Source organism: Podarcis pityusensis (assembly GCF_964106645.2).
Source record: "Podarcis pityusensis genome assembly, chromosome: 9".
NCBI lineage: Eukaryota > Metazoa > Chordata > Lepidosauria > Squamata > Lacertidae > Podarcis > Podarcis pityusensis.
This window is the reverse complement of record NC_138034.1, coordinates 22,867,741-22,887,240: the sequence shown is the minus strand read 5'-3', so window position 1 is coordinate 22,887,240 and position 19,500 is coordinate 22,867,741. Positions and strand designations below refer to the sequence as shown.

Genomic DNA, 19,500 nt, shown 5'->3' with positions numbered 1-19,500 from the left:
CTTGTGGCCTTTCAGATGCTGAACCACCATTCCCTTCAGCCTGACCCACCATAGGCGGCCATGGGTTCTCCGTTTCAGCTTGAATAAATGTCCATAGGATTGTGCCCTAAGGTTGGAACTCGCAATGAATTCAACAGAACTTCTGAGTATACATGCCAAGGATTTTGCTGTTAAAAAGGTTGAGCACCTGATGAGGATGCTGGGATAGAGCCTTGAGGCCTCTAGAATAACACACGCCCTTTCCACGTATTCCAGAACTATTTCAAATACAGTATTTTATTATTTCAAGTGGATACCTTAAATTTGTCCCCAAAAAATTCCCAAAGTTCTCCAATCTCGGCTCAAAACGCCTAGTAACTCTACTTTGTTCCTTTCCTTTCCCTCTCCTAGAATAATGGAGAGTGGTGATAATGACCAGTTGAAGACCAATGCTCCTCTGGAATTTTTAGTTGATGCATGTGGTATAGTTTGGTTAAGCCATTTATTTTATTATATTAAATATTTTAGTGATTAGCAGGCTGTAATCTATGCCATCTCATAGGCTCATCTGATACCATGCAGTTGAGTCAAATGAGCTCATCACCCAGTTATGATGTGGACACTCTGCCGCAGGATTGAGCCAAAAGATTTTCAGGTTAACCAGTTATTGAATTCTATGTAAGTATCACAGTAAGACAAGATGGCTTCCAAGTGTTCTTTATTTTTCAAACTCAAATGTCTAAGGTGGTGTAATCTTAATAATAGAACAAGAACAACAGTAACAGTTGGGGTTTTTGTTGTTGTTGTTGCTATGCAATAACTTTTTAAAAATAATCCAGCTTTGTTTTTATTTAATTCTCATTTACATTTGGCACTTCCAGTAACAAGAACTGGGCTGCGTTCCTAAAAGGACACCTGGCTTTGCTTCAAGGCTATTTATCCCTGGCAGCGTTTCTGGGTGTAAATCAACAGTCTTGTAAACAGAAAAAAATTACTGATTCTGTCAAGTTGTTTGGCTAAGGTTGGCAGGCAAAGATGTATGACGAGACATCGACAAATTAAGGATCCTCCACCCACCTTTCTGGTCAGAAATGTATTGCAGCAGTAAGTGAACAATCCAGTGTGTCACTCAGACTCTGTCTCCAGAATAAACTCAGGGAAGTTGCTGAAGTAACCAAGCTTATGTCAACATAGCACTTTGCGCTCCATAGCCGGAATGTCCGACCTGCTGAGACTGCACTCATTGAACTGCATACTTCATCACAATAATGAACAGACAGTGATGTCAGTGGGGCTACTTTAGAGTAGGTAGAGTATTACTGATGGATTTACTGTCACCCCATACCATGGGCTCTCTGGTTGGCTTGTACACAAACACACAAAATTAAAGCAGTATAAAGCAATAGCAACTAAGTAATAAGTCAATTAAAAGAAGAAGAACACAATTTAAGCACAATGTTTAAAAACAGTAACGTTTGTAGATGGATTGTGTAGCTGCTTAAAAGTAGTAACCAAGGAGAGTTTGCAGCCCAACCAACCTGTGTTTACCATGAGGTAAGCCTCACTTGCAATATAATTCAGTTCTAGTTACGAATCAATCAATCATTTTATTTGTATGCTGCCTTTCCACAAAATCAAATCAAATATCTTTAATACGGTCAATGACCAGGAAGCAATTTATAAAATATGACATTAAAAATAGTATTGTGCTACAAGTAGTAGTAAAAATATGGCCAGTTCACAGAATTGGTGCTTATATTTATGACCAGGTTTCGAGTTTTAAGTTTTTAAAATTCAATTCAGGAGTCGCTACTGTTTATTATCGTTCCTTCGATGTTTACAGTTTGAACTCCTTTGTAGACATCATCGCTCGTCTTATTCTTGTTGCAATGTAACAGTACTTTGCCACGGACCTGTTAATTTCGGGCTCTTTGTCAGCTAAGAGGTATCTGATATAGGTGTCGTCTGTACTACGAGGTATTTTCCTCAGAATCGGTTCGATCAGCTCTTTTCTTGAGTCTCGATATAATGGGCAGTATAAGATGACTTTCCACAGTTAAAACCGCTCAAGGTGGCTTACAACATATTAAAAACAAACACATAACTGCAAACATAAAAGCAGTTATATGTAATAAAACAAAACTTCAAAAAGTACACAACCAAATTGAACAATTTCCAGATCTCTTTCTCTTTGGCGATCACTCATAGCCAAGTAAGATTGTCTTCCATAAACACAGTTTTAACAATGAGTCAGTAAGTGACTGTGGAGGCCAATTCTGGATCCACACGTTCCTTCCATAGTGGGGACATTGGTTTCTGGGCGGGAATTGATCACGGTGTGGATTTTCCAAGCGTGCCTTCCTCTTAGCACGTTTCTCCCTTGCGTCCTGAGTTCGAGTGTCTTCAAAGCCCTTGACACCTTTAGTAAAGGCTGTTCTCCAACTGGAGCACCCGCAGGCCAGTGTTTCCCAGTTGTCAGTGTTTATACTACATTTTTTTAGATTTGCCTTGAGACAGTCTTTAAACCTCTTTTGTTGACCACCAGCATTACACTTTCCATTTTTAAGTTGGGAATAGAGTAGTTGCTTTGGAAGACAATGATCAGGCATCCGCACATGACCAGTCCACCAGTACCCTCTCCAACAAAAAGCCCTCAACAATGCCCCAACCCAAGAGGAAGAAATAAACTGTTAGCATGCATCTGTTTGCATGCATATTTGAAAGCACCTCAAAATGTGCATTCCATGCAAAAGAGTGTGGTGCTAATAGACAGGGTCCTTATGCAGAGGTGCATTTATGTCCACAGTTTGCCATAAATATCTGTTTCTCTTATTTGCCATACAAGATGCAGATCTCCTTCACAAGATCAGGGCAACTGAATGCAGATGTTGACAAGCATCCCAGAATTCCCACCAGCCCCAAGCAAGGATGGCATGATGGTGGAGATGCAGCTCCACAACATCTGGCGGAGTCAATGCTTCCCCACGAGACGGGGAGCTGCTTCGAGCAACTTTTCAGAAACTATCCTAAGCCGACGATGGTGCTTTGTCTTCCCTGCTGTTCCTTATCTGTATTGTAAGCCTGTCTTTCTGCAAAGAAAGCATTTTGCTTGCTGGGTTAAGTCCCCCAATCCCCAGGACAGAAGGAACAGTGACCTGGGATGATGTGCTGCTACACGGTGCGCACAACCATCCCCTATTGTTGTTTAGTCGTGTCCGACTCTTTGTGACCCCATGGACCAGAGCACGCCAGGCACTCCTGTCTTCCACTGCCTCCCACAATTTGGTCAAACTCATGCTGGTAGCTTCGAGAACACTGTCCAACCATCTCGTCCTCTGTCGTCCCCTTCTCCTTGTGCCCTCCATCTTTCCCAACATCAGGGTCTTTTCCAGGGAGTCTTCTCTTCTCATGAGGTAGTACTGGAGCCTCAGCTTCAGGATCTGTCCTTCCAGTGAGCACTCAGGGCTGATTTCCTTCAGAATGGAGAGGTTTGATCTTCTTGCAGTCCATGGGACTCTCAAGAGTCTCCTCCAGCACCATAATTCAAAAGCATTAATTCTTCAGCGATCAGCCTTCTTTACGGTCCAGCTCTCACTTCCATACATCACTACTGGGAAAACCATAGCTTTAACTATATGGACCTTTGTTGGCAAGGTGATGTCTCTGCTTTTCAAGATGCTGTCTAGGTTTGTCATTGCTTTTCTCCCAAGAAGCAGGCGTCTTTTAATTTCGTGACTGCTGTCACCATCTGCAGTGATCATGGAGCCCAAGAAAGTAAAATCTCTTACTGCCTCCATTTCTTCCCCTTCTATTTGCCAGGAGGTGATGGGACCAGTGGCCATGATCTCATGCATCATAAGGTGCACAATTTACATTGCACGCCTGGGTCTTTATTTCCCACCCACTTAAACTACCAGAATTCTTGAGGAGTCGCGCGGCCCCAGAGGGAGGGAGCGGGTTGGAGGGGAAAGCGCCACGTGACCCAGGTAGGGTTAGGTTAGGTTCGCTCTCTCGCTCTCCCCAGCCCCGCCCCCTTCGAGCGCAGCTCTCTCTCGCTCTTTGCAAAGCGAGGATGATTCGAACATGCTGGTTCCGGCGCCACCAATCAGAGAGGCGGATGCGGAGCAAGGGGGCGGGCCCCGCCTCTGAGGCTTCGGTGGCGTGGCGGAGGGAACAGCTTCGGCGTTGTTTGGTTGAGGGGTCGCGGAGGAGGAAGCGGCTATGGCGGCGGGGAAGCGCCGCCTCCGCTCTCGCTGCCGCCGCCGCGCTTCTTCCTGTTAGCGGGAGAGGACTCGGCGCCGGGAATGGCGGGCCCCGCGCGGCTCCTGCTGCTGCTGCTCCTCGCCGCGCCCTTCGCCGCCTCGGAGCCGGAGAATGGCCAGGACCGGGGGGAGCCGCCGCCGCCGCCTCAGCAGGAGCAGCAGAAGCCGCCGCCGCCTCAGCAGCCGGCGGTGCAAGGGCCGGAGCTGGCCAAGGCCGAGGTGAGGGGCGCCGGGGGTAGGCTCGAAGGGGAGCGGGCGGCTCGGGGGCCTGGAGCGAGGCTGGCCCCGGCTCTTCAGAGCATCCTCCGGCCGCATCTCCCCCTCCCCCCCAAAATACACGTGTGCGCGCACTCACACGAGACGTTCTTCGGGGCGCGGTAAACGGAGGGCGCTCTCCGCTCCTTGGCGGAGCCCTGACGTGGCTCTCGTGTGTGGGAGGAAGGGAATGGAGAGGAGGAAGAGGGAGAGATCCTGACGGGAGAAGCCAACCTTAGTTTCGGACACGTGTTTGTTGGGGAGTTTCGCAGCGAACGCGTGCTTGCAGCAGCTGCAAGTGGGGAGGGGGAAAGGCTTGGTGGACTTCACTTCATCAGGTGCTGGGAGTGTTATTCCTCCCCATCATGAGTTTACTCGAGGATTTCGTGGTCTTTCCACCGGGCTGTTTTGCTGCTCTTATTCACTCCCCAGGCCTGTGTGTCTGCCTGCAGGTGCATGTATAAAACCACAATAGCTGTCGACCCAAACGTTTTATAAACTTTTGAGCGCCCCCCTTCCCCAGCTAAGGGTAGCACTTCATGCACTTGATGAACTTGGGCCTGTCCATGAAAGTTTGTGCCACAATAAATCTTGCGGGGGCACCTACCTGCAAGGTTTTCAGGGGAGCTGCCTTGAAACTGGGAATATGCTATCTGCTTATTTACTGAGAAGTAGCCCTCTGAGGGAAACTGCCTTTCATCAGCTCTGTGGTGACAGAGATTGCCTGCTGTCTTTGGGGTCCTGCTAAGGCAAGCATGGGGAACCTTTGGCCCTCCAGATGTTGTTGAACTATAGCTCCCATCACCCCTGGCCAATCTTGCTACAGCTGATGGGCAGTTCGGCAACATCTGGAAGGCCAAAGTTCCCCACCACATCTGTGCTGAGAGAATTGTTCATAAAGTTAGGTAATGCATCTATGGTGCTGGGAGATGGTTAAAATGAGTTTTATTGAAAGCCGTGGGGATACAATCAGGTACAGAGTACCAGCATAAGACTTCATAATTCTATCAGATTATAGCCATATTTTAGTTTTGAGAAGAAAAAGTGGACTGTGTTGCCAGAGTGTTGGCAGGGGAGGTGGGAGCAGGAATCCATCTTGTAGAAAAAGGTACAATGGTTTAGACTTGTGTAGGAGTCCTATGTCTAGCCATAAAATCATGGTTGGGGTACAATTGTTTAACAGAGAATGGAACATATGTTGCATTTGTCCAAAGAATTTTCTCTATTATGTAACCTGCATATCTTTGTTCACAAAAGGAGCATGGCCACAAATGGGAGCAGCAGGTGTTAAATGGTCAGATTTTATTTCTGATTACATTACTGAAAACTAGCAGTGTGTGACTGTTAAAAGTATTAGAAGTGTGAGACTTGCTATTTGGCACTCACTAATGTGCATTAGAACCGCCCACTTTTCCTCCCCACAAATTGATTTTTGCACTGTAGACTTCATTTTGCCACTGTGACCTGAACAGGGTGGTTAAGTAGGCAGCAAGTGATTAATAGTGAAGTGCTGCACTAGAATTGGGATGGGGGATAATTTGCCTGGAAGTTTTCTGTGACTCCACCCTACTTTATCTATCCCAGTGCGAGGAAATTTCAAAGAGGTTGTCTCATTCAATGCCCTACCATTTCAGTCCTTTACTATCCCTCTCCCTGGAAAGGCTGCTGTGACTTTTAAAACTGGGTGGGAAGTAGAAATTCAAAATGCTAAAACTTTTCTCCAGGAGGCAGGTTTAGTGATGATGGTGGAAATCTTCTCCTGCAGCACTTCTACTTATTATTCAGTGATCTACAACACAGGAGACATGCCTGGCCACTTTGTTTGCTAGGAGGCTTGCTGCCCTGAAGAAGTCACACAAAGAGACAGGCAGTTTTCCCATTTTACCTTGGCATGGGGATGAGGAGAGCTGACTTTGAACCTCTCCTGGAAATCTCCATTGTCATATAAGAAGTTGGAGAGGGTCTACACTGCCTTTCTCTGTTCCCTCTGGCTTTTAGGTAGTTAACACTCATGTTTCTCTCTTTTCTTATAATTTGAGAATGTCTCTACTTCTAGTAAATGCTGCTGTTCTGGTTCCACAGTATTCCTTCTTGAAGTGGAAACCATGGCAGCCAGATATTTCTAACATAAATATTCCTTAAGGGCACAAAACTGCTCTGTATTTCAAAGATGGAGAATCTGTGACCTTTCAAATTTTGTTGAACATCAGCTCCCTTCAGCCCCACCCAGAATGGACAGTGGTCAGATACAATGGCAATTGTCATTCAGCAACACCTGGAGGACTGAAGTTTCTGCACCCTGCTGTACTTGCAGCAAGTTCAACTTAATGCTGTTGACTATGGGCAACAGAGTTCCCTACTTTGTGTGATCTTGGTCTTATAGTAGCAGCAGCACACACTGGCATATAGAAGCAAATTCAGGTCCTTTTCTGTGCTCTTCCCACTTCTGTGGTTCTGGATATTTTGAAATGACAGGCACTTACTTCCTGAGCCTATCTTCTCTATGTAGAAGAATGCTGACTGCCCAAAGGAGGCTGCACAAATTGTTTAACAATCAATCACTCTTCACAGCGAACTCTGTGAACTGTAGCTGCATGAAGCAACTGTCAGCACTCTTAACAAACTGCAGGTCCCAGAATTATTTGGGGGAAGCCATGACTGTTTAAAGTAGTAGGTATGTTTAAAGTAGTATGGTATGGCCTGGTGTAGGTATCATCCTAATCTTATAACCATATAATCATAATACGCTATGGATGGTCTCGCTGTTCCCGATAACATATGCTTTTAATCTATGGTTAAATCACAGATCCGCCTAGTGAATCTCTTGCATAGATCAGGGATAAAGCATACATCTCTTAATAGAGGTTCTGCTGAGACAATGGGTATTGCTTGCCTTGAGGCTTGTTCCACTCAGAGACTTAAAATGTGGTGTCTTGTTCTCCAGGTCAAGGAGGAAGCCTCAGGCAACTTCTCCCTTGCATCTATGAGGAAAATTCAAAGAGCTGCCATGTGTACTGTATTTGTTGTTGGTCTTCAAGGTGCTTGCTTGGATCATCCATTGAGATCCTTCAGAATATAGTACTACCTAAGTTATTCATTTTAAATAATGTATAATACACAGGGTACTTGGGGCCACTTTGCACTTTATACTGGAGTGTGCTTGCCACTGGTATGTTATGTGCATTCTATCAGAAACAGCGTTTCATACCAGAGGTGCATCTATGGCTCTTCCAGCATGGGTATTTTCAAGTCTGTCTCTGTTGACACTTTGTGCATGAGCTGCCACAAACAGTCACGGTAGCCGCAGCAAAAACAATTGCAGTCTAAAGTGTGAAGCAAGCCGTACAAATATTGGTGCAGGTTCAGTTGAAGGAGTGAGCTAAATGCATTGTTTTTGTTTATCACAGTTTAGCATCCTGGAGACTAAAGTGTTGCCAAGCCTCACAATCAAGATGACAAGCCTGCCTCATTGTCTCAGACCACTGTGACTTCTTGGCAGCCTTGAGGGGTGGAGAGGTTTTGGTGAACTTTTTGTCACAGAGTAAATGGTAACAGTTCAAATTCTGTTAACATAAAACGTTCCTTCTCTATTTTTTTCTATCGACAATAAATTCCTGAACATGTCTAGTTGCTTCTGCTTGCAGGGGATGTCATAACGATCAGTTCATTGGTAGGTTGAGGGCAGGGTTTGAAATTAGCAGGGCGCAAGGTGCATTTTGCGCCTAAAGATTCTCTATTTGCGAGCGCTTTAAAAAGTCTGGGTGCCATTTTTTGCACCTGGCTGACACTCAAGGATTACTGAAATGCATGTGCTTTGAAGCCTCAAAGGATATGTTTAGGATACAATATGTTAAGGAGTTTAACAATAAAGAGTAGAGTGTGTTGAAACCTGAAGTATGGTACCAATATTTTTATTGTAAACACTAATTTATTTTGTATTAATAATTTCTGCTAAAAAGTGATATTAACAGTGTATCAGTTATGTGAATTGTGTATTAATTCATGCTTATTAAAATAATAAATAAAAAGTGTTCCTGACCGCTGCCCCCCAGTGGCGACTAGACATTCTGTTTTGGCACCCACAACCCAGGTCCCAGAAGCCATTTGGCTCCTAGCTTTTCTGTCCCAGTTTCTAACTGGCACTGTGTTAGGAACCCTGTCACAATTCCCTTATAGTGCTGTAGCCATTCAATAGCTCTTGTGGCACAATTAAAACTAAATGTTGTAAAATAGAAAATGTCATTTATTGTGTTTACTTTAATCAAGGGATTAGTAATTAGTAAAGCACAGTATGGGTAAATTCCCTCAGGCTAAAATTAACCCTTTAATTTAATAAGGTGAGAATAGTGTGCTTAAGAGAAACCAGTAATTTAGAAGTTAAAATTGCTTGAGCAATGCAAAAATGACTCATAAAAAGAAGCTGAGATTCTATAGCTCCACACTGTATGTGACTTAAAGCTTTCATGCCCCTGTAATACAGCTTCAACACGACACAACTTATCTTTTTGGAAAATACGGCAACTGAGTCCAAGCAAGCCATAAGTATTATCTTTATCTACAAATCCAGTTTTCCGTGTTACTCCTGATTTTCACCTTTTCTTGATGGTTGTGTCACCAGTGACAAAGGGCTGGCAGGGTGAAACATTTTCTTCATACTACCTGATCTCTATTATTATTATTAAGAAAAGAAAAGAGAGCTTTACAGTTTAAAACTTCATGCATATTAAGAGTGAAATCTAGGCAACTTAAATTTTACCTTGAGTTCTCTGCATTTCAGACAGATAGTGCTTCTGAGTTTGAGCAATAGGATAGGATTTGGACTTGATGGATCTGTTAGATTCAGAGTGTATGGGGTCACTGTCTTGATCTTACCTTCAGTGGAATTTGAAATTTTTCCTTGTTATATCTGATAAGGGATGTTGTTTTAGAATCTCCTGACCTTAAAGGAATGCCACTTTCCACAGTTGTCTGTACACTCCAAGTACCCGCCTTATCAGAGGTAATATGGGTGATTCAGAAGGTTACAATGAAGTACGGTATAGTAATTCATAAAGTATGGCAAATCTGGGGTTGCCAAAGTGGTTGAAAAGTTGTACGTGGGATGAGTTTGGCATAGACGTAAACAGATATCTCTCCAGGGTGACTGGAACCTAAGCTTTGTAATAAGTGGGATAGATGGCAGCTCAGGGTAAAATACCACAAATATGTGATCAGCAGAGTGTAGATGACTCAAAGTCTGAAGTGCAAAATATAGAGCTACTTCAGGTAGCTTGCAATGATAAATTATAACTGAGTGATTAAAACATTAAATATTAACAGGAATGCCAGGGCAGAGAAAATATGCTGAAGTGGTTGGAAGTCTTGAGGTCAGATTTGAAGTGATCTTTGGGTATGTGAAGCAGGATACAAAAAGTGGTGTGAAGTGCTCTTAGGTTTTTCACCCAAAATTAGTCCATAAATGAACAGTTGTCTTATAATACAACACAATGTCTACTGGACAACACTGTTCTGATCTGTTGGTGGCTACAATGGATTTAGCTACATGTGGTCTTTAATTCTCTTTCTCACATATGTGTTAACTTGATGTCACATTCCAGCCATTTAAATGGAATCATTTAAAACTCTTGGGTAACTGTGATTGTTGCCACAGTAGTATCGATGTGTTGATAATTGTAGCAGTAGTACATTTTGACATCACTTAAGTCAGGCATGGCCAAACCTGGCCCTCCAGCTGTTTTGGGACTACAGTTCCCATCACCCCTGACCACTGGTCCTGTTAGCTAGGGATGATGGGAGTTGTAGTCCCAAAACAGCTGGAGGGCCAAGTTTGGCCATGCCTGACTTAAGGGATCATCAAGTCTGATGCAATTAAGAATGTTGCAGTTCAATTAGGAAGACCTGGCTATGTTTTCATTCAGTCCTGAAGATCACTGAGGAACTCTGGGCACTAAAGTGTTTGCCTGAACTACACCAGAGGCTAAAATGAGGTGACCCCATATCTGCCATTCCAGGCTATCTGGAGGAAAGTTGGCATGCAAATACAACAAATCAGCAAACTGGTAAGCAGGGATGTGAAACATTAGTACAGTAGTGTGTTCTAATGTATGTAAAATCTAGTTTACCAAATACAGTATCTGTCTATGGGCATCTCTTCAACTGCAGTCTGTTGTCAAGAAGAACATAAAAATGTTTTTCTTTACAATTCTGTTAACTATTCAAATTGATAAAAAGTTAAGACCAACACATTGTTAACCTTCAAATTTTCCGCTGAAGAAATTACTGCATTTGGGGGGGGGGGTGTCTATTCTTCTGGTACAAAATGGTAGCTCTGCAACTCATCTCTCATCTGATGTAATTGACATCAGTATATAATCATGAAACATTTCATTCCCAGGTTCAAGTTTGTTGACAGTCTCAAGTGGTCCTACCCTAAGGAAGAGGCATTTTAGTAGTGGGGTACGAGAGCTGAAAATAATGCCAGTATATTTCACATCTGGCAACCAATGTGCCCCTTGGGTTTCAGATAGTACATGGGTAGACAAGTCTAAAAAGCCCGGGACACAAATTTTCACAGCTCTCTAGTGGCTACGGTGGCTCATTTACCAGAAGTAATGTATTTAGCATTAACTCTGGAAATGTATACTTGATTCTGACCAAACTAAGCCTCCTAGGTTTCCAGGTGTGTGGTTTTTTTTTTTATACCCCAGCTCTCCTACCCCTCTGTATAGAGAAGGCTTCAAAATGCCTTGTTGTGCAGCAGAATGAATTGTTTTAATTACTGATAAGCGCATATACTTTGAGAAGTCTTGTATCTGTATCCATATATGACAGGCTAATCATGCACTGTACTTGAATAGCAAAATTGCAGAGTTTACATGAATCATTTGCCAGAATATTGGGAAACATGGGCAGCTGAAGATTTAAACACTAGTATCATTATTAACTTCAATTCTTTTTCCCTTGTTTGTTTCTGAAAAATCATTCCTTAGTATAATATTTACCCCCAAAAAATCATGATTAAGCAGCTGAATAGCATAAGTTAGTTAATAGACGACATAGTTTGCAGGAAGTAGCAAGATATGAAAACGTATTGAAGTAAAATGTACAGGCATTCACCCTAACATGTGATGGATTAAATTGAGGCCAAGAGCATGCAGGCAAACCCTTCCCCCACTGTCCTCAGGTGAACTGGCTTCTCTGTGATAATCATGCAAATATCTGAAAAGTTCTGAAGAGTTTTTAAAATGACATTGAGTGAATGTTCTTAGAGACTGTCCTTGTAATCAGAAATTCCAATAAACCAGGTTTCCCAGTCTTTGGAAATTTTTAAAGTATATTGACCTGCTTTTTGAAAACAACAACAACCCTTCAAACTGATGCACTTATTGTGCCCTGGGACTTTATGGTGAAGTGCAGCTAAGAAATCAATAAATAATTTGATTTCTTAATCAGTTAGCACACCCAAGGTTATTTGGGTTGTGGCTTACGTGCAGATTTCTGTCCCCGGTTTAACCCAATGCAAGTTTAGTTAAATTACTGACCGCAGCTAGTGCAATAAGAAAATCTATAGAATAGATGGATTTGGGTGAGAGAAATAAAACTTTTTTCTTTCCTCCCCAGAAAGGACCTACTCCAGTGGCTCCCATCCATTCTGTTAGTGAAGACTCCGGGGATAAGACGAACCTGGGATTTATCCATGCATTCGTGGCTGCTATATCGGTCATCATTGTCTCTGAACTTGGCGACAAAACTTTCTTCATTGCAGCCATCATGGCAATGCGTTACAACCGGTTAACAGTGCTCGCTGGGGCTATGCTTGCCCTGGGGTTGATGACATGTTTATCAGGTGGGTGCTGTAGCTTCTCTGTCCTGGAACATATGTAGGAAAACTGCAAACAGTGACACATATATGTGGAGAAGACAGTCAGGCCTTGCTTTTGTGTCTTCTGTCCTACAAAAGAATTTCCCCTTCCTCTGCTGCCTCCGAAAATATGCTCCAGAGAATTGGAGGAACCTCAGAACAGCATGACATGTGGCAATAGGAACTGAAGTGGGGCTGGTGGGATCTGGGTGTGGGACGGGGATGGGGACCCCTCTATCTGTATCCAGTTTGCAAAATGGGAGCTTCCCCTGGATCTGACTGACTCTCATGAATGGAAGGAATCCTTTCATTTGTGGAACGGTGGACATGAATCCACCCCATTGTGTTTTTGCTAACGTGTTCTATTTAACTAAAATCATGCCAATGTTACTGTCAGCTATTGTGTGAGTTAAAGTGTCTTGGGTAGCAAGGATGGGAAATATTTCTGGCCAAGGAATTAGAGACCTGCTACAACCACTCACATAAGACATTTAATCCAATTCACCAAGGCAACTTCTTATATAAATGGGTTGAAAAATAGATTGTGTACATGAAGAAAGCAACTCTTAAATACTGCCTTGCTAGACAGTGGTTCATGCCTTATGTTTTGCATCAAATCTGGCAGAAAGATGGCAAGTTAGACCTAAAGGAAGGTGTATTCTGGACGAGTTTCATGAATTGCCCTAGAATGGGAATGTAGTTTTAATGGTTCAGTATGTTGTATCTTTTGATGTTAGCTGCCCTGGGCTCCTTTTTGGGAATGAGGTATACATCCGACCAAATAAATTAAGAGCTCCCTGAATTAGTAGAGAATCTAATTTCCTGTTAACCAACTTGCAACCTGAATTAGCTTTAGGGAATGAGCAAAGTCAACTTCACAGGTAGCCTGAAATGTTTTTGTTTTTCCACTCCTAGTTTTATTTGGCTATGCCACCACAGTAATCCCCAGAGTATACACCTACTACGTGTCGACAGCACTCTTTGCAATTTTTGGCATCCGAATGCTCCGGGAAGGCTTGAAGATGGGTGCAGATGAGGGTCAGGAAGAGCTGGAGGAAGTTCAAGCAGAACTCAAAAAGAAGGATGAAGAAGTAAGTTGAAGTATATAGAGCATGTGTACACCATGCAGAGTATCTTTGTGAAATCAGGAAGTCTAGGGAAAGTAGCCAGATATTTAGCTACACCTGTTCCCAAATGGAATTGATACACCAGATATATAGCTCTTGCATGATGTAGCAAAATATATCCTCTGCCTCCTGCAGTATGTTTAACAGCTGACTAAAACAGAGTTGTGCTACAAGAGCAAGAGAAGAAAAACTCCTGGATACAAATTTCAGTAAGAAAGAAATTGAAGTATTTTAACTGAGATTGTTCTACTAACCTCTATAGGTTGTATGTTCTTAGTTTTGGTGGTGAGAACCTATTAGTAGGTTATTGTGCTATATATTGTACAGTCCTTCAATGGTTACTTCTGGCTTGGTTTCAATACAGTTTTTGTATTCTAAGAGCCAGAAGTTTTGTTAAGTTGTTTAGATAACATCTCCTCATTTCAGGATATTTTCATTATTATTATTGTTGGTATATAAGTGCAGAACTTCAAACAGTAAACATTATCAGAATTGTTGTGCTTTATTAATCATTTCTGAAATCGCTAGTACGAAATAGATTTGGCATTCTGCTTTAGCTCTCATTTTAAACTCATTACCATCTCAGAATAGTCATAGGAGAACTATACTGGTTCTGACTTAATTGTTAATATTTATTCACCCAAATTGCTAATATATATTAGTCACTAGGCCTTTCCAATAGATTCTGGGTGAACTGAATTGACTAAGTCTTTGTGATAAATGCTGCCATATGAGTTATATGTAAAAAATTTTAGTGTTCTGATAATTGATGTATGTGCTACTTACACGTAGCTCCTTACTTATACGTAGGAGCGAGTTAGCTCCTATTCTTTTCTAACATCCGCCTTTTGCTTCTAGCTCCAGAGAACAAAACTATTAAATGGACCTGGAGATGTGGAAATGGGAACAGGCCCTGCTATACCTCAAAGAAAATGGCTGCACTTTATCTCTCCAATTTTTGTGCAAGCTTTTACTTTAACGTTCTTAGCCGAATGGGGCGACCGCTCTCAGTTAACCACAATAGTTCTTGCAGCAAGAGAGGTGAGTGAAATGCATAGGATGTATCTAATCAAAGAGCAACATTCTCAAGAACTAATAATAGAACCATAGAATTGTAGAGTTGGAAGGGATCCGAGGGGTCATCTAGTCCAACCCTCTGCGGTGCAGGAATCTCAATAAAAGCATCCATGACAGATGGGGCCCCCAACAGCTCTTATTGCCAGAAAGTTATTCCTGAAGTTTAGTTGGAATCTCCTTTCTTGTAACTTGAATCCATTGGTTTGGCACCAGGTTGGGGGAGGCTGTCTCCGAGAACTTGTTTTTAGTGGGGTAAAACTGCTAAGCTTACTAAATAAAATACATTTAGAAGGGCAGTGGGGAGCAGAACCTGGTAGTGACGGAACAGGTGAAAATGTCTCGCTTCATATTGTGGCTACATGAATTTGCTCAAGAGAAAGCATCCTTTAAACTGTTCAAAGTGTGCACTGCCACACCTGCTGCTCAGTAAACTCATTCAGGAGTTGCAGCAGTAGCACGTGGCTTATAGAGAAGGAGCACAATGATGAAGGTTTGCTAGTGGGATTTGTTCTCTGTGCTGCTTCTCTTCATTCAACCAGAGGAGAAGGGGTACTTAGGCAAATACCCATTGCATCCTGTAGCCATTATTGCAATCAAAGGAGCATGTGCCCAGTCAGGGAGCCTACGTGTGATAGAAGTATTCTATATGCAAGGGGCAGGCTGTGTGTGTGCTTATAGACTTTCTTCCTTTGCTGCTGCAAATGGCTGGTGTACTTGAGTCTGCCTGCTCTCTTTCTCCACACACCCCCTTTCCTCCTGTAGTATTGGGCCCAGGGGATTTAGATTTAGAGCAGGATGCACATCTCCTCCAGAGGTATACTTTTGGCAGCGTCCTTTGGCGTACAGCAAATGCTAGACAAAGTGAGCTCTTTGGGCTGCTTCCTGTCTTATTTGGAAACAAGTCCCCTTGAGTTGGTGAGACTTCCTCCCGGGTAAGCGGGCATGGGATTGCTGCCTTAGGTGCAGGCACACATATTAATGTATCTGTATTTATATTTTCAGGCATTATAAAGTAGCATGGGGTCGAAAGTTTGTCCAAAGGCTAAATAATCCGAGATTGATTTTAGACAGTAGCCTCTGAAACAGTCATTATATATGCCACATTCCAGTCATGGATGTAGCTCAAAGTTGGTCTGGACACCCTGTACAGGTTCATCCTCTATCTCATGGGACACACAAAGGCACACAGCTCCCCTCCTCTGCTGATCTGTGCAAATCAGCTGAGGAGGAAGGCTAACACTGTGGCTACCTTTTTTCTTTTCCTTTTTGCTTCCACCAGCAAAATTGGTAGGAGCTCATGGGACCAGAGAGAAAAAAATTTCCTAGGTGCTGTATCAGGCCCCTAAACTGGAGATGAGCCACCACTGCTTAAGCATTATCATTATTCTATCCTTTAAACAGAAGTGGGAATTTAAATGAGTTGGAAAAAACAATTCTCATTTAATGAGGGGGTGAGTGTTGTATTGGCAGTAACTGGAAAGGGTCACACTTTTTTGCTTTTATCCCAGGAAACAGCTGCCCAATAAAATCACCCTGGTCATTAACCCCAACTTTTGAAGTGGTTGACAATCTTCTCTTAATGTGGCTTTGTCTGATCAAGCCCTTTGAATGCATAAATACCTCCTTGATAAGGTGCTGTAGAGAGCTGTAGCTTTTAAACTGCATTGAAAATTGACCGTGCGTATTTGTACAGGATCCCTATGGTGTGGCAGTAGGTGGAACAGTTGGCCATAGCTTATGTACTGGCCTAGCGGTGATTGGAGGAAGAATGATAGCACAAAAAATATCTGTTCGGACTGGTAAGTAAGCCCTTGATTGGAAGCTGATTTGCCTAATAATTGCAAAGCGAGTGGAATTTCAAACTTGGATTAATTAGGGGCTGAAAGTAGTGAGAGGGATGTGTTGAATGCATGTAATGAGTTGCTATGTTCAAATTACATTTGAGCTAGAGGGCTGCATCAAAACAACTGTTTTTTCCTGCATGAACACTCAAGACAGCTATAGTCATTCTTGTGCTCATAGGCACCAGACAATATGCAGCCTGCATGCTGCTGATACTATAATTTTAGTGTCTGCACCCTATCTCTTTTTTGGAAAAAAAAACTTGTTATTACTTGAATGGTGTTACAGATTTTAATAAGTTTACACCAGCAGCTGCTTCAAATATGATCTGGGTGGCCCTCTCCCTTTTAAGAAGTTTGTGTTAAATGGCTCCTCACAAAATAGTGGCAGTTTCCATTATGCAAGTACAGAGTGGCAGCTACAGGGAGATAGAGCCACATATCATTAGCCATACAATAATACTTTTATTAAGTGGCCGTTGGTTTAATCTCTAAAAGACAAGGCTATAAAACCCAAACTGAGTTGGGTAGGGCCAAATTTCCCATTCTCTAGAAGCTCACAGGCTGTGTGAGGCACTTTCCACCAGTTCCACCTTGATGTTAGGACATCAGCTGCCCTACCTCTTTGTCATGTTTACTGCCCGCTAGAAAAAAGTGTGTTCGCTTTTCAAGAAAATGAAAAGCCGCACTGTCAGAAGTCAATTTCTCCTTTCTGCTGGTTTTGCTCCCTGGTGTGAGCCCAAAGGCTTATCTTTAAGAACATGCTTCATGAGAACCACATCATGGGTACTTCCATTCGTGAGAAAGCGTGCTGGTCTGCGTACAAGCATGCTTGTGACTTCTTGAGTCTGAACATGCTTGAATTGTGTGTGCAGTATAGGGGCCATGTGGCGTCCCTTGGCGGAGGGCAGTGAAAGAGAAGAACTTGTCACAATTCTGCAAGAGCCAGAAACAGCTTAATGGGTGCATCAGTGCTTTAAGGCAAATGGGTGCTGTAAGTTGTTTATGGGATGAAAGAGAGCCATTAGATACAGAGTGAACTTTGTCCTTCTGATCTAATCACCATCTTTTCTCTCTCTCTCTCTCTTACAGTGACAATCATAGGAGGCATTGTTTTCTTAGCATTTGCATTTTCTGCACTATTTATAAGCCCAGATGCTGGTTTTTAACAAGAGATTTCCCCCTTTCCTTGAAAGAGCAAGAATTAGGATCAACAAACCTACCCTTGTATTCCTGTATATAGTGTACAGCTATTAGTGAAACAAGCACTGAAGATGGGATGCTGTAACTTTTATAGTAACGTTTAGTTTGGTATACTTTGTGGACACAATCTGTGCTGGAGAACATGCATAGTCTATATATTTGGGACACGAATAATATGTTTGCTTACTGTAGCTGACTCAGGTAAACTGAGATCCACCTTCTGAAATTTTATGAGGTTTGCTACTTCATCTGCGGATCATCACTAGCCATTGCCGAAAGATCCCCATTCTGGACGAATTGCTGCTGCCTTTGGCTTGCAGTTATGCCTTACCAAGTGTCTAGTACAAAGTATTGCGGAGAACCTTTTGCCTCCGACCTTGCAGCCCAAGTACACCGTTCCACAATCAATAATGAATACCAGGAAATCTGAAATCTGCACTTAGGACTAACTCACTTCCTCAAGGATTTGTGAATTCAGTTTGTAACTGAATTGTAGAAAAATCAGAATGTTTTGGTATCAAGTATGCTGATTCAGAATTCAAATGTATTCAAGTACACAATCTAGCCAGATAGTAACCAAATAAAATTCCTCTTTTTCTTGTATTTATACTAAACATTCACTGCTTTTTCAGATTAAAGTACTTACTAAGGTGTTGATTGTTTTTCTTTTAGAAATTAAAAAGGTAAACAGGGAGAACATGAATAAATTTAGGTGTCTTCTGTTTTAGAAATGTAGTTGCTTTGACTGCTTAGCTTAATTCAGAGGAAGTTATTGTGTAGTATTTCTACTTGGTTGGGGGGGCACTTTTATCCTACAGGCAAGCATTTTGGCTACATTCAGTGTCTAGTCTGGACAAATATTTCTGTGATTCCTTGTGGTTGCTACTGTGTTTAAATCATTCAGTCATTTCTGTAATGATTCTTAAGCAGATCGTTTGAGGAGTTTCAGTCGTCTAATACTGTGTCTTTGACAGACTGCTGTGAAGACAATATAAATATCTCTGGGTACTGAGAAAGTGCAGTAGTTCTCCATTCTTCATATATAAGCATCATGTCTGGAATAGTAAATTTGTGCTTACATATGAAGTATGAGGAAATTATTGCAGAATTAGGAAACAAAGCATCATCCAGAGGTAGTCTTAGCCCTTAAATGAGAGAGGTTCAAGCACACGTTTTACATCAGCTAGCTAGAAGACCAGATGAAATAGCCAAAGACTTAAGAATTACTGTAAGTAATATTTTATCAGGATGGAAAGATTACTTGAAACAATAAACTGTATAAAGGTGACTTGATTATTCTTGTTTCTATTCCTATGGTTCTCCAAAGCAGTACAGAAATTTAGCCCACGGGCCAAAAGCGTCTAAATTTTAAGAATAGCTGTCTGCTCTCTCTATTCCATGGATGTTGACCTTTTTCAGTCTAGTGGCAGCATTCTCTTGAGGTGTGTCCTAGTTCAGTGACACATTCCTGGCAGCTCTCAAGGAGCGGCTAGTGTGGGCACCTCTCTGTCTTAAGTGGGAAGTACCTCTCTCAGACTAGAAGTTCAGCTGCTGTTCCTGAATAAAAGTTTTTGCTGCTTCAAGGACAGAATTGATGTCTAAAACAATTATTAAGTTGTGTGCACTTTGAAATTGCTGCAACCTCCAGATGATGATGGATTCCAATTCTTAAAAGCCCCAGCTGGGATGACAGCAACACCCGGAGGACCACAGTCTCCCTACACCTGACCTAGGACAAAGACTTAGCTGCAATTTGCAATGTAGCCACCGTTGCTAGTTTTCAACATGAGAGGCTGCTAGAGCAAAGGTTTAACCTGGCATTCCATTTATTTGAGTGATGGCAGACAGGCATCCTTTGCTTTGCTGATTTTTACCTGCAATGTAAAGCCACAGTG

At 42.4% G+C, this 19,500-nt stretch overlaps 1 protein-coding gene across 1 annotated transcript; it reads left to right on the top strand.

Annotated features, from left to right (window-relative positions):
• The first annotated feature begins 4,140 nt into the window (after positions 1-4,140).
• TMEM165 (transmembrane protein 165) lies at positions 4,141-18,893 on the top strand. Its single transcript, XM_081020589.1, has 6 exons — positions 4,141-4,460; positions 12,117-12,342; positions 13,273-13,448; positions 14,343-14,525; positions 16,255-16,360; positions 17,495-18,893. The coding sequence occupies exons 1-6, from the start codon at positions 4,284-4,286 to the stop codon at positions 17,569-17,571; spliced, it is 945 nt and encodes a 314-aa protein (XP_080876715.1). The 5' UTR covers positions 4,141-4,283; the 3' UTR covers positions 17,572-18,893.
• The last annotated feature ends 607 nt before the right edge of the window (positions 18,894-19,500 follow it).

What these genes read in the sequence shown, in the direction of transcription:
- TMEM165 (XM_081020589.1), top strand. Translation starts at nt 4,284, where the DNA reads ATGGCGGGCCCCGCGCGGCTCCTGCTGCTGCTGCTCCTCGCCGCGCCC. An exon ending in CGGAGCTGGCCAAGGCCGAG is followed by an intron (nt 4,461 to 12,116) that starts GTGAGGGGCGCC and finishes TTTCCTCCCCAG; the next exon opens with AAAGGACCTACTCCAGTGGC. An exon ending in GTTGATGACATGTTTATCAG is followed by an intron (nt 12,343 to 13,272) that starts GTGGGTGCTGTA and finishes TTCCACTCCTAG; the next exon opens with TTTTATTTGGCTATGCCACC.